This window comes from Ammodytes marinus (genome assembly GCF_949987685.1).
Source record: "Ammodytes marinus genome assembly, chromosome: 24".
NCBI classification, from domain to species: domain Eukaryota; kingdom Metazoa; phylum Chordata; class Actinopteri; order Uranoscopiformes; family Ammodytidae; genus Ammodytes; species Ammodytes marinus.
In genome coordinates, this window is record NC_137228.1 from 14,667,795 (window position 1) to 14,683,838 (window position 16,044).

Below are 16,044 nucleotides of genomic sequence, written 5' to 3' on the forward strand. Positions count from 1 at the left end.
GAAAACAGCCCTCAAATCTAATTCACTCTACAAAGTCAAGAAGAAACATTTATTTCAAAATGAATGGAAATTGCTTAATTAAGATGCTCTGGGTTCTGTGTTATGGAGTTCATTATTTGATCATAAAAAGTAAAAACAGATTTGCACATCAGACAAAAAGAATTACAGGTTTTCAAGCACCCTTCAATTTGTATTGAAGTGGGAGTAGAGATATCTGTTTTGACATTACAAGCACTTTATGATGAGTGTGTAAGTCTTACAGGCACAAACTGAAGTGATAAATTAAACTAAATTGAAGGTGCTACGAGGAACTTTTAAATATTTCTGAAACAGTCTAAGTTTTCCTCTGATGATCATAAATTACATGCAACAGCAAATGAGACCATCAGTGCAAAGAAAAATATTTGTATATGGTTTTTCTTAATGCCTTTGTCATGGGTACGCTCACCCAGGAACAACAGCTGGCATTCTAGCCTATTATCTCAACATTCTTCATGTTGTTTGTTGAAAACATGCTAGAAATGCATTTTTAAGATCAGTACATTGTATTCTTTTGAATTCAGCATTGCTTGCATCGAAGTTGATTTGCTAGCTAGTCGTTCACATTAATACCATTGTCACATTGTTGTATATTTTGCATGTTAGTGGCATCCTAGAAGCGGATGTGTGAGATAAACAAACTGGGGGCCCACTTACAGAAAAGCTGAGTGAGTTAATACAAATTCCATATAGACAGTTTTCAACCTATTTCAATTCATAAATTCCCATATTCTAGCCTCCAATACCGCCAATCATAAAGTTTGTGACACATCAAGAAAGCTTTCAGAAAGGAGTAATGGGTAAGGCAGGGTTTTATTTCCAACAATTTAATGACTTCTCTGATAGAAAACAAAGAAATGTCATCAACAAACAAGCAAAAAACATCAATATTCTCCCCACAGCAATGGTAAGGCAAGCATGAAAACAATCACTTTGGTTATCTGACTCAATCATAATTGTTTCTTTCATAGAATGAGAATTACTCAAGACACAAACGTTTCATTATACACCCTGCGTTCCAAATCTCATACTCTTTCTTTTTTCTACTCTACATACTACAGCTGATCATAAAAAGTATCTAGTAGTTAGCATGCAGTATAGGGTAAAATCGGGACATTATTTTACTTATTTATTTCATCATAACATTGAGCCTTGATCTTGCCTTTTGCTTACTGTATATATCCGTCTCATCGCTGGTTGTTTTCATACGGACGCTCTTTCAATGTGACATCACTTTCGGTGCGCACTGGATTGTGGGTCAGAATCTCCCAAATACCATGCTGATTTCAACACTAAAAATATTTACCTGATGTAGTAGCGCATCCGAGTATTTTTAAGCATACTAAATCTGACCACAAGAATCGGAACATCCTAAATCTTTTTTTCTACCGTACTAAATAGCAGAAAGTATGGGGATTGGAATGCAGGGGCAGTGTGTAACTCTAGGTTTAGTCGAATGCGGGCAAGCCAAATAGCTGTGGTTCAAACTCTGTCATGCTGTCTAGTCGCAGCGTTGCATTCTGGGTAAGGCTGCGGTCCATGTTGCCGTCGGGAACCATCACCACCTGCATCCCCGCAGCCAGCGCAGCTTTCACACCGTTAGGAGCGTCTTCAAACACCAAGCACTGAGCAAATCAAATCAAATCAAATCAAATCAGTTTTATTCCTATAGCCCAATATCACAAATAGACATTTGACTCAGTGGGCTTTACATTCCATACAGTATGACACCCTCTGCCTTTAGACACACAACCACAGGACAACACACACCGACATTGGTTCCATTTTTTTATAAATTTTTTGTAAGATTATTATTTATTTTTTTGCATTTTCCATGATTTATTGATAGTGTGGAGAGACAGAGATGAAATGGGGCGGAGAGGGGAATGACATGCAGAGAACGACCCGGGCTGGATTCTAACCCGGGTCTGCTGCAAGGTTTATTAACCAGCGGGAACATTTCTACACCGTGGCATCCCAGCCAATAAATGAAAATGAAGTCCTGTTTCATTGTGAGGGGGTTTGAGTATTGATACGATGACGTAAACAATAAGAGATTATGACAAAAAAACGTGTGAATGTCACCAATAAAAAATAAATAAATCGTCTTTTGAAGTCAAATTAAACTGTCTTTATGTGAGAAATGTATTTATAAGTTACTGCAGTGAATTCAGTTTCTAATTTATTTATTTATTTAACCTTAATTTATACTCCAGATATCATTAAGGGGTGACCTTCATTTGCAATGATGTCGAGAAACAAAAACAACAATACATAATTTACAATGCAAATACATCAAATACACAACAAGCTGGTAAAGAGAAACATTTTTAGACAGAGGTGTAGAGTGGCTGGGAATAAATGATATAGGTAAAAGTACAATACGGCCTAATTAAAACAGTTACAGTTAGAGTTTGGTAGATTTAAGATAGTATGTTTAAATTGGTTAAAGGATATCATGGTATTCATTTTAATGTGTTGCTGTAATAAAGTCAGGTTGGAAAACTCCCTCACATGCCAATCCAAGTTAAATATATAAAAAATACGAGAATGGAGATTGAAGCATTTGAAGCACTTATTGCAGAATATGTTGAACAAGGACATTCCTACTGCTAGTAAATTAAAATGGCTGAACCTTCAACAGGAGGTTAATCATTTTTCACTTTCCGATAATCATATTCAGGAGTGTGTGCTGACAGCAAGAGGAAAGAACTGGCTATACTACAAACTGTCAAACAAGACTTTTGAAGGGAATACTGGAAAAAATTTGATCGCTATAAACACCATGAGTATTAACTCTATTCCACTCTATTTCAATGATATGATTTATTTGTATGGATTGTGTATTGGTACCGTCGCTTTTCATATTTGCACCTACTTTCAAATGTGTGTATTGTCATGTCCTAGCCCATTTTCGTTTGCTTTTTTCTTGTTTTATATTCAAAATAATAATTTTAGTTTATAAATAAAAACGAGACTCTGAAGAAGGGATAGTAATATTTACTAGATAAAGCCAATGTGTGAACTGTGTTGGTGTAGATATATCAATAGCAATTAACCTGAATTCAACATGTAAACATTGGCGGCAGTAAAAGGACGTGTTGACATGTTGTAAAAAATTAAAAGGTTGTAATTTCTGAGATGAAAATGCAACAACTACAACATCTCTACAGTGATAGTTGTGTGTATGACTTACTTTTGCAACACTGCCCGAAAAAGAATATGCACTTCATCGAGGAATTTGACAAAAAAGGGAGAAAAAAAATATATTTTTGGCATAAAACGTTACCTGGTACATTGAGTACTAAGTAACAATGTATGCCAAAAACAACGGAAAGTTGACATGTTTATGGGTCTTATTAACAAATAATTTCATTTTACTGCAACTTGTATTTACTACAGGTAACACAAGCACAACCTCAATGCCCGAATGGTTGGCAGTTCAATTCCCGTCCTGCCGCTTGTGTCATGGTTGTTGTGTCTTTGGGCACTTTACTTCACCCGACTTGCCTCGTGTGAATGTGTATGACTGCTGTATGTTTGAGGTGCTGGTAGGAGGGGCCGTAGGCGCTGAATGGCAGCCACGCTTCCACCACCATTATGACTGTGTGTGAATGAATGGAACCTGGAACCCTGTAGAGCTTTGAGTGCCTAGAAAAGCGCTATATAAATCCAATCCATTATATTGTGTTTCACATCCTGTATTTTCACCTCCAAGGCTGAAGTTAGTTGTTATTCTGCAAAGGCTGAAAGAACCGGAAGAGCATTTTCCTGAACAAAAGCTAAGTTTTGTTTTGTCAGTATGTAGCTAAGTGCTAAGTGTCCTTGGCTTCCGAATAACATTGTAGGAGAAGTAAGTACACATATGTTTTCACACGCTTATACTAAGAGCTCTTTTATTTGGCCAAATAAAGATTGCTTGCATTAAAGAATTGATATCACAAACACACAGAGAAATAAGAGTTGAGAAGAGAGAAGAGAATTAAAAGACTTGAGTCCACTTTCTGAAATAGAAATGCCTGGCCGTGTGAGTGAGGTTTACAAAGAAATAATGCACTCCATCTAAGATGTAGGCAGGAGATGTGAATCACTCAGTGCGGTTACATGCAGACTCATAATCGAGTAATTAAATGAATGAGACCTCAACAGGACTTGTAAAAGGCATGTAAACACCTTTATCCGATCTACTTCACACACAAATCGGCACATTGACGGACAAGCGAAGTCGGATAAGAACACCACGATAACTCGTTCATAATAGCAATCTGGCGGATGCAACAAGCATCATCATGCTACAGAAATGAAATAACTGTATATGGCATCACTAAGGCAACCAACACAGAGATGTATAGTAGTATATATAGATATATAGTAAACAACATAAAGTCCACAGATGGCTGCAGCTAAAGACACACAGATTAAAGCAAAATGGAGACTGCAGTTATCACACACAGCATTGCTAAATTATCACCAACATTTTGTTTCAATGGCACAGTTCATCAGGACTATTGAGACCTTGGTTACTGTCTGTGTCAGACGGTGTGATATTCATTTGGAGGCTTGTCAGAATGCATGATGTATTACTGGTGAACTCTAGCACTAGAACGGAAATGAATCCAACAGAGATTCTTGGATTTTAAGGTGAGGGCAGGTAATATACAAAATTTGGGAAAATGGGCGCTCGTGGTGTAGTGGTTAAGGGCCTTTGTGGTAACGTAATGTATTGACAGCAAAAAGCACATTTAGAACAAATGTAAGGCTTTGGCTTAGTTTATTCAACATGAGAGTTCCTAATATTAAATCATTTTTGTTTGAATACATATCTAAAGTCAGCATTTCATTCTGACAGACTTTACCGTTTAAACTGAATTTGAATTACTTTTCCTTTTGACTCTTTTCCAAAACTCATTAATTCAGAATTAATTAGTGGGTTTAAAACACAGCTTAACCTTTGTGTGTGTGTGTGTGTGTGTGTGTGTGTGTGTGTGTGTGTGTGTGTGTGTGTGTGTGTGTGTGTGTGTGTGTGTGTGTGTGTGTGTGTGTGTGTGTGTGTGTGTGTGTGTGTGCGTGTGCGTGTGCGTGTGCGTGTGTGTGAACAGCCCTTCAGTGTGAATATAAAGAAAAGAGCCTTACAATTGATATAAAGCTCTAACTGAAGCCGGCGAAAGCAAAAAATCCTTCAAGAGCTTTTTTTCAACTGTTTTCTAATACCCAGGTAGAACAAAGGGGGCCTTTAAAGTCACTTCAAAACCCTCATTGACTTCTATGACTTCTATGATGTCACTAAGCCCGGAACCGGACAAATTCTAACAATGGTGACAGAAACACAGATACTACACAATGGGCACTTCCTAATTCCCTTGATTTGGAGCAATTAAAACCGGTAATTACTCGGTGAGCGAGCCGGCGAAATGACCCTTTAATCTGCTTCCTCCAATGGGCTGTATTATTACATTGGATGAATATAGACACGTGATGTGAGTGCTTAAAGTGGATCGATAGCTAAGGTAGATTAGAAATGGATTTAGGAAAAAATTAGCAAAAAATCTTTATAGTTGGAATTTACAACACTACATGGCTCTACCAAATGGCTCCAGGTATGGTCATTATCACCGTAGACATAATAAAGAATGATTATCACGGCAACTATCATTGTATCCTCAATCCAAATAAATTAAACCGGTAGATTTACCCCATTCATCCAGTCACAATTTGATCAAATGTTACATGGCCCCCTTTCTAGATGATGCTGCATTGTATTCTTATAATTTTTTATTTCATTTTTGAGTGACGAACTGCAGCCTTTGTGAAATCTCCAAGGCCAGAATGTGGTTACGTGTGACGTTATCTAAAAGGCAAATTTACCCATTGTGGATTGAGAGAATTGAAGGGAGAGCAGTAAGAGCCAGGCATAATATTGCATCCCATTGCCTCTAAAAGTCTCTCAATGCATTCTGTTTGTCATTGAAATCTTGATGTAATGATTTGTGCAATAGAGGTTACAGTGCACCCTTTCAGACACCCTTTCTTGAAAGCCTTCGTATTGTGACAAATGGAAAATGGCTACGCACGAAAAACTGATATAAGTGGCTGAGTGCGTCACAACAGAGAAGATTTTTTTCACACCTGGACAATTGCTATCAAAAACTAATGGAGGTGATTTATTGTTTGGTTGGTCAGTTTCATAAAGTTATATTTGAATTACATTTTCGATATGTAGATCCCAATATTCTACCATATAGTCTAGGGGGGTTCGGACTGTAGAATAATCTCACACACATTCAGCTCCGGAAAAAATTAGGAGACCAGTCTGGATTTTTCTTAAATCTTCATCTCTACATGACTTATTGAAAATGCTCTTCATGACAAAACATTTATTGGAATTTGATAGAAATGTTGTCAGTAGTTTATAGTATAAAACCAAAATGTTCATTCTACTCAAACATATGCCTATTAATAGTCAAACGAGAGACACTGAACATTTGGAGTGGTCTCTTAATTATTTTTTTTGAGCTGTAGGTAATTCTGGAGAATGTTTGTTGACAAATCCCTTTTGATCAAAATCAGTGAATATCTCCTCACAAACTGCTACCTCTCCGTACTGTGTGTGCGGGTATTCCAAATTAACCTTTATGGGCAGAGATTTCAAATAAGCTCCAATTTTAGTATCCGGTTGGGATGATTGCAAGTTGACAAAAGGCCAAATTGCACAGTAAAAGATATGGTTACGAAAAAAAATGCCTGTGTAGCCTACGTGTGGTTCATTTAAAGTTTAGTGTAGACATTAATGTGACGCTTGTATATAGCATTATATGGTAGAGTACGGCTGACTATGGCCCAAATACCTTGTCCCCTAACACTAGCTGTTACCACCCAGCCACAGAGAAGCAACGCCTCATAAAAATGGAACAACAGTAAATGCACGGAAACTGAAACTCACTTTAGCAACATTTTACAGAGAGGAAAGTGTTTTAGCACCTGTCATCGCCCACATAAATCCTCACAGCCCAAATTCACAGCACATTAGAGCGAGCACACTGACTCACTGCTTTTCTCTCTTTCACTCGTACAGTATGACCCTGGCTGCTTTTACTTATGTAAAGAAAGAAGATTTTTGTATATTTTCAATTCACAATAATAAAACGTTATATAAACTGAGTCATCAAGGACATTCAAGCACACTTTAAACTGGTGAAGTGCACTCCAGAAACCTACAATCCTAAAATTATACCTTTAAAAAGGTGCTACAAGGAACTTTCAGTTTGTGTTCATTCTAACACCCCCCTTTGGACAAAAGCAGTAGTCTTTTTACTATGTCAGTTGTTGTTCCTGGGTGAGCGTACCCATGACAAAGGCATTAAGAAAAACTATATAAAAATAGCATTCTTTGCAATGATGGTCTCGTTTGCTGTTACATGTAATTTATGATCATCAGAGGAGAAATTAGACTGGTTCAGTAATATTTAAAAGTTCCACGTAGCACCTTTTAATCAATCAATTAGACGACAAACAAAAGAACAGTCTGATATTAATTTTATCTTGCAAAATTGCCAAACTTTAGCTTTGTTTCTAGTGTGATTTGCTGCTTCTCTCCGTTTTGTGATTCTGGAAACTGAAGATCTTTTGTGGTTTTCGTCAGACAAATGAAGGCATTTGAAGACGTCACCTTGGGCTCCCGCAAATTGCAATGCTATTGATTTTCACTGACATTTTTTAGATGAAGAAATTCAGACATTAATCTTAAAAAAGGGCAGACTAAATAGATAATGACAATGGTTGGTTGCGACAGACGCAATTCCTCCACAAGATGGGTAGAAAAATACTGTGATGTGACATTGCTTCAACATGTGACTCCATGGTGGAAGGGTTTGGCACCAATAGGGTTTATAATTGATTGATTGATTGGATTTATTTTGCGCTTTTCTAGGCACTCAAAGCACTTACACGAACTACAGGGTTCCAGGTTCCATTCATTCACACACAGTCATACCGGTGGTGGAAGCGTGGCTGCCATGCTAAACACAGTGGTGCTTTGACAGGATGTTTTCCTACTATAAGCCTTTGCCATAGACCCATAGAAAAACAAGAAAGCAAGGCACGAGAGCTGCCAACGCACCCTCCACATTGGTCGATTTGGTTTCAGGGTACCAGTGCCATCAGGGAGTGGGAATCAACAATTGGGGCCCTCGGGGGACTTTCAACCTTCCAGTCTGCCATGATTCCCTTAAGAATACAACAAAGCAAGGAAAACAAAATGCTAAAATGTCATCCACACAGACAGACAGACACACACAGACACAGACACACACACACACACACAAACACACAGACAGACAGACAGACAGACAGACAGACAAACACAGACACACAGACACACACACACACACACACACACACACACACACACACACACACACACACACACACACACACAGTGTAAGGGATCCTATCTGAACCAACCAGAGCCTTGGCAGTCTCCCTCCTAGCCACATCATTGCGTACTCAAGGGGCTCATGTGTTTGGGGATAAACAGCCAGCTCTACAGGTGCAGCCTGGATGAATCTGGAGAAGTGTTGCTCACCTTCAACTGTTTATTACTTCCCCTCTTGTACAGTCATTTTAAATACGCTGTTTTCTTTATTGACCAAATTGACCAAATTCTTGACTTTAGAAGGTTTTTTTTTGTTCAAATGTATTAAATTACATGTCATTTAGCAGACGCTTTTATCCAAAGCAACTTACAAACTGGAGCAAACATTCATACACTGATAGCAGCAGCAGCTACCATGCTGGCTAACTATCAGAAGACATTTAGGGTTCAGTGTCTTGCTCAGGGACACTTGGACATTTGGCGGGGAGACTGGGGATCGAACCACCGACCCTATAGTTGCGGGTCCACCACCCTATCCTCTTCGCCACAGTCAGTCAGTACCACCATGATACAGTTCATAGTATAGACTAATATATATATGACAAAATAGATTTTTTTTTTAAAGTTCTGACCTGATGCTTCTGACATGCCAAATTTCCCTTCAAAGCAGTGCAGCTCCGTGGCCCAGTGTGAACCCTATTGTTATGTGACTTGGACAACCCTGGATGTTTGATATTTTCCACTCTGATTCTCACAGGTAGTATTTTCTGCTCTCTTCCTCGGTGTGCTTCAAAAGAAGTGTCTGTCAGGTTGTCTCCAGTGTCTGCACTTTAGCCCAGAGCTAAATCCTGTTATTCACTATGTCTCATGTTTCTGACGGTCTAGAGAACAGACCATTCAACAATCAGGTCCACATGTAAAGTGTACCCGACCAGGCATTGGATTAATACATAATGTATCATATGGTGAAATCTGTTAGAAAAACACACACGAAATTAAAGAAGAAAGATTTAACATTATGTGCCCCTTCTTGAAAATACATTCATAACCAATGATAGCTGATTTAAAGTAAATATTAGTCATTAGTTAATTACTATTATTCTGATTATTCAACCTCTAAATCTTTTGATTATTTCCAGTTTGGATCTGATTTTTAAAGAAATGTTTTCCCAAACACAAACAACCTCAACACAAACCGATTAAGAAAACCTTCATCATATTCTTCTTATAAAATGTGAAATACTGTATTGCATATTTCGTCCAATTCAATTGCACTGTAATATTTCCAATTAATTCCTGTCAAAGTCTAGACAGTGAAAAATAAACTGTTTTTCTTACTAAGTTTTATAATATTTATGAGAATTTATTTTCAGTCGGGTTTTATTAAAGCTTAATAAGACACCCAACTTTGATATCATATATTAATTTTTACTATTTCAGACCAGGATTTACAGAGGCTTAAGTTATCCCCCTGCACTGACAGAGAGAGAGAGAGAGAGAGAGAGAGAGAGAGAGAGAGAGAGAGAGAGCGAGAGAGAGGTTTTCACACAGAGCGGATAGTCAGAGAATTCCCTGTTGGACTAAAGAAGCTTTGGATGTGCAGATAATGATACTGCAACAACACTGCAACAAGACCTGCTCCCTCCCAATACTTTAGCTGCCCCCTTCCCCCACACACACACACACACACACACACACACACACACACACATAGAGGCCCAGTCCTCTTCACAGCAGACCCGGGTTAGAATCCAGCCCGGGTCGTTCTCTGCATGTCATTCCCCTGCAAAAAACTGCAATAAACATATTGTGGAAAAAAATTGTGCTAAGAGTCTAGGAGGCTCTGTGACTTTCTTCTTAACTGTCTTAAATATTCAAGATGGCAGCCTAGGCTTTTTTGGAATAAACTGACAAAATATTATGGGTCAGCAAACGATTTTGGAGTGCAGAGATGGCCACGTTGATTTAAAACCACTTAAAGCCTACACTCTGCAAGCCTCTGCATTTCTTTTATCTAGTGTAGCGTATGACTAACTCAACTTCGCATCCCAAACACACACACACACACACAGACACACACACACACACACACACACACACACACACAGACACACACACACACACACACACACACACACCTCTGTCTCTTTTTGTATTTTCCGAGCTGGGTGGACACTTTATCACAGACACAGACTTTAAATGATCGGGGTAAGCTTGCTGCAGGGTAAGTGTGCTCCTCTTCACACATGGGTTTCAGGGAGGCTGGGATTTATCAGACAATCATTTTAGCTAAATTGTGATTTTTCGTTGGATTTAGTCCTTGGGCTGTCCACACATTGTTTCCTTTAGGTGTATTGAATTATCCTCACACTACTCAACACAGCAGTAAGATATCTAGTCGTGAAATGTGTAATGTTCCTTAATAGCTGACTGTGCTGTCTAGGCAATGCGTCGGTAATTTTCCTCAGAACAGATTTTGAACAACTGAAGGTCATACATATTGAACCAAAACAATTTACTCTATTGATTTCACATAATATATTCAATTGTTTCATTTAGATGGTTACAAGGTAATGAGCTGTAATCCCAGCATTCATTTACATAATCCTATTTGAAGCCACGCTGGGGTAAACACTTGCCCTATTCCACGGCACAATAAGACCGATTCATCATCCATGTTCGGATAAATTAAACTGTAGCACTCTTCCTAAAGGTGCTACAAGGAACTTTTAGATATTGCTGAAACAGTCTCATTTCTCCTCTGATGATCATAAATTACATGCAACAGCAAACGAGACCATCAGTGCAAAGAATGCTATTTTTGTAAAGTTGTTTTTTAATGCCTTGCGATGTCATGGGTACACTCACCCAGGAACAACAGCATGGCATTGTAAAAACACTACCGCTTTTGTCCAAAGGGGGTGAGGGGGTGGGCAAGAAATAACACAAACTGAAAGTTCCTCGGAGCACCTTTAACTGTTGTGGTGAGGAATGGCTAGAAGCTCTTGGACTAACAGAGTGTGTTTACTTGTTGACATATCGTTCTACTCACTCTGGCCTCTGGGTATTGTGCCTCCTTAGTAAGATAGGTCAGTGACTACTTCATTTGTCAAGGTGTAGTTATCAGTGTGGCAATAATATGCTCCTGAAAAATACATAGAAAGATAGTGAAGCATCCGCTGTGCTGCTGTTTACCCATCCGGTCATTATAAGAAAACTTAGCCTTGGGGGAGACAAATACAACTGCCTCAAAATCGACCTTGAACAAGTCAGATTTCTCTATGTGACCTTTTGAGAAATAATGTCAACGCACACATACACGTGCATGACCCGTTGTTGTCCTCCCATTGTAAGAATGAGAAGAGATGTGTGTGTGTGTGTGTGTGTGTGTGTGTATGTGAGCCTGCGTACGTGCATGCCAGTGTGTGTGTGTGTGTGTGTGTGTGTGTGTGTGTGTGTGTGTGTGTGTGTGTGTGTGTGTGTGTGTGTGTGCGTGTGCGTGTGCGTGTGTGTGTGTGTGTGTGTGTGTGTGTGTGTGTGTGTGTGTGTGTGTGTGTGTGTGTGTGTGTGTGTGTGTGTGTGTGTAAGAATAGGGCTCCGTCTATCATCAAAAACAACAACACTGGCTTTATATTCCAGCTCTCCAACACAGAGATGATGAAATGTTACACATCCGGTGCTCGAGCTCGGGGATCATTTAGAAAGATGCGGTCGGAAATCTGTCACTGTCACTTATTCACTCCCCACTGCACACAGCACACATGTACGACACACATGTACGACACACACACACACACACACACAAACAAACCACACACACTTTCCCTATGTCTCACACATAATTGGAGTGTTTGACACATACGTACCTCGGCATGTCAGCTTGTTAGAGATGTGTGTCATGTGTCAAGCCATGAATCGTAATGCTGTAAATAACACTTGTATTACTTTACTTTTTACTCATTTCTTACGGTAGGGTGGGGGGGTTGTTCTTTGTTTTTGTTATTACGTATGTTTGCTGCTACTGGATGTCAGAATTTGCTCCGGATCAATAAAGTATCTGTCTATCTATCTATCTATCTATCTATCTATCTATCTATCTATCTATCTATCTATCTATCTATCTATCTATCTATCTATCTATCTATCTATCTATCTATCTATCTTTCTATCTCTTTCTATATCTTTCTTCATATCCTCATAGCTTTTTGCTGGGAAGAAAAGCAAAAGCAAATGCTGTGTAAAGCACCTGATCCTTGTACACACAGTGAGTGAGTCCAATCATAAGAGACTTAGAAGGTGATGTATTCCGTGGAACGTTTTTCTTTAAAAGGCACGTTTAGTTATATCTCCTATTTGTTTAGATTATGCAAAGGCCTCAACCTTTTCTTGTTGTTTATCTCACTGGTTAAAATGACACTGGCTAGTTGTAGCTAACTGAAATACATTTCTTAAGAGAAAAATATATTTTTTCCTTATGTGCTCTCGGCAAATACTGAGTGTTTTAGTACAAAAACAGGCTTTTCCCCGTAGAAGTATTCTAGTTAACTGTGTCATATCAATTGAGTTTCCCCTTCTCACCTGGTTAAAGTTTGATGCAAATCATCTCAGTAATTTAAAGGTGCTCCGAGGAACTTTCAGTTTTTGTTAATTGTTGAACCCTCTTTGGACAAAAGCAGTAGTGTATTAACTACCCCAGCTGTTGTTCCTGGGTGAGCGTACCCATGACAAAGGCATAAAGAAAAACTATATAAAAATAGCATTCTTTGCACTGATGGTCTCGTTTGCTGTCACATGTCATTTATGATCATCAGAGGAAAAATTAGACTATTTCAGAAATATTTAAAAGTTCCTTGTAGTATCTTTAAGTTGATCAACTTCATAGTTCTGAATCCAACATTGACATTGGTGGTTCACTACATAAGTGTCTTATACAACTAGAAAAAAACTTTTAAATAGTCTGTATACTGTATATGTCATTAGGAAATGCCTGGTTGGCCAAATCCCAATCCCAGACATTTGCCCGGGCCTTCCCTAGAATCATAACATCATTTTTCTGAGTAGGAAAATTATCTCTAAAGAAGACAAAAAAAAATTTATTCAGCCAGACACTTTAATCTGACAGTGTTGTGAGTGTGTACGGCTGCATTCACGTCAACACTAGCAGTGTGTGTTTGGCTTCAATCCTGATCTCTTGAATTGGCTCAGAGCACCTTTCAGCAACAGAAGTACTGCTGTGTGTGTCACTGACTAAACTGACGGCTTAAGTGAGACAGTTGGATGTAATAATGTTGTGATTTTCTTGTGTAAGAGGAGTGCCTGGAAACCCAAAATGTGTCAAATGTTATAGTGCAAAGAATCTTACTTATTTAATTTGACATCAGCTCATTCAGATGTTAAAAGGTGCTACGAGGAACTTTTAAATATTTCTGAAACAGTCTCATGTTTCCTCTGATGATCATGGATTACATGTAACAGCAAACGAGACCATCAGTGCGAAGAATGCTATGTTTATATAGTTTTTCTTAATGCCTTTGTCCTGGGTACGCTCACCCAGGAACAACAGCTCACGTAATAAAAACACAACCGTATTTGTCCAAAGGGGGGCGCAAGAATGAAGACAAACTGAAAGTTCTTCGTAGCACCTTTAATACTGATCAGTTTTTCAACATTATGAGGTGGAAGGGGATTCAGGAAATTGGGGTCACCGTAACCTTATAATAGAAATAGTGAACCTATCTTCTAAGAATTTAAGTACTGAGAAGTTCAATATTTTAGCCAAAGGTTTTTTCTGCAGGCAGCTTATCCATCCCAAACTCATCCCCGCTGGGTGTTTATGTGCAGATGTCCAAAAGATGAGAACATGGCAGCTGCCTTCAACAGCCCTCCACATCTTAAACTAAATCCCCATCCAACTAAACTAGTAACAAGCTGAATCCAACATATTGAAACTGCAAAACTTCAAAACTGGCTTCAGTTCTCTGCATGTCCTCTCCTCTTTGCCCCATTTCAACTCTGTCTCTCCAAAAGTTAGGACAAAGTTACAGTGGTTGCCTTTGCTGTGGGTTTTTTCCCATGGCCTCAATCATTAGCGTCATAATGAGTATGGAATCAAGGTTCAAGGTTTAAGGTCTTGATTAGTGTCCCAAGAGGGCAAATTGGTTTACAACAGACATAAAACACCAAAGCATGTACACAAACCTGGGCATAAAGTTCAAGTAGTAGAGTAAAAGTTAACATATTAAAGTCGTACAGCACTAAGACTCTACAGCAAAAAAGTATTCATTGGTTTCTCTGTTAAACCCTTTGACCGTGACAGGTTAATTCCACAGCCGTGTTATGTTGTCAGGACGACAGACTGTCCGTCATGTCATTGACAAATTGCCCTCACCATTAAGATCCTGGATAGTTATAGTGTATATGCTATATGCATACAGTTGTTGGAATGAAGGTTCAATTTGACAAAAGAATAGTATTAAGAACTGCAGGAGAAGGAAAAATATTGCACAGGAATGCAATAAAGAAAATCTCTCCATGACCCTTTGGGTGTTGTAATGGTATGTGTGTGATTTTAGCTACAATGAATAGTTATTATATCAGTCTTTAGACATACACTTTCGGTCTACCTTTCATTCAAAGTAATAAATGTGCCGGGGATCCAACCAGAGACATACATACTGTACAGTCCATTTACCATTTCACATCACTATTTCTGACAATATAAGTGTTAACTAGAAAAAGGAATGGGTGACTATGGTAAGCTTTGTCAGAGCAGTAGAGAGGGCAAATTTAATGTCCAGATAAAAGCGGCCATGTCTTAATTGTAACCGATTTGAATATGTGGGATATTATAAAGCCCTTTTCCAGGTGTCTAATGCCTTGTATGATTAATGTCTAGGTGAGAACCAGTCCTATTCTCTGCCCCTCACCCTCCTTATCAGTGCCACCATGAATTAGCTTCACTCTCATGTTTCATTCATACTTTTGGTCAAAATCTCGGAGTATGAGTGTGCGTATGAATGGGTGAATGTGGTAAGAAATGTAAAGCGCTTTGGGGCTGAGAAAATCGTCTAAAGCGCTATATAAGTCAAGTTAATTTATCTCAGTTTTACGTTGTGGGTTGAAAAATGTCAATGGAACTGCAGTGTTCCCAATAGTAAGTCAGTATTGAGAATAAACAACGGCAATGTATAAAATTAAAGTAGCTTTGAGGAACTTTTGAATATTTCTGAAACAGTCTAATTTTTCCTGTCTATCAGTGCAAACAATGCTATTTTCATATAGTTTTTTCTTAATGCCTTTGTCATGGTTACGCTCACACAGGAACAATAGTTGGCAACGAAGTTCAAAACACTACCGCTTTTGTCCAAAGGGGAGCGCTAGAATAAACACAAACTGAAAGTTCCTCGGAGCACCTTTAAGCTTTCTTTGTACAATAGGTAAACACTTGCCCCATAATTTTTTGAAACTCAGTCCAGTGAGTTTTATATCGATTAGATCAAGCTACCAAAAGCATTTGTTTGGGAAGTGTGTGTGTGTGTGTGTGTGTGTGTGTGTGTGTGTGTGTGTGTGTGTGTGTGTGTGTGTGTGTGTATGTGTGGACTTTTTATCTGTGACATTAAGCCTGTCTGCCTGTT

The 16,044-nt window shown here is 38.6% G+C and overlaps 1 protein-coding gene across 1 annotated transcript in view; it reads right to left on the bottom strand.

The window, feature by feature from the left end:
• Nucleotides 1-833: 833 nt before the first annotated feature.
• pudp (pseudouridine 5'-phosphatase) overlaps nucleotides 834-16,044 on the bottom strand; it is a 22,397-nt gene continuing 7,186 nt past the window's right edge. The window contains exon 4 of the mRNA XM_080052662.1: nucleotides 834-1,664. Coding sequence (XP_079908788.1) covers nucleotides 1,488-1,664 — 177 coding nt within the window. The 3' untranslated portion in view covers nucleotides 834-1,487. The remainder of the gene's footprint in view (nucleotides 1,665-16,044) is intronic.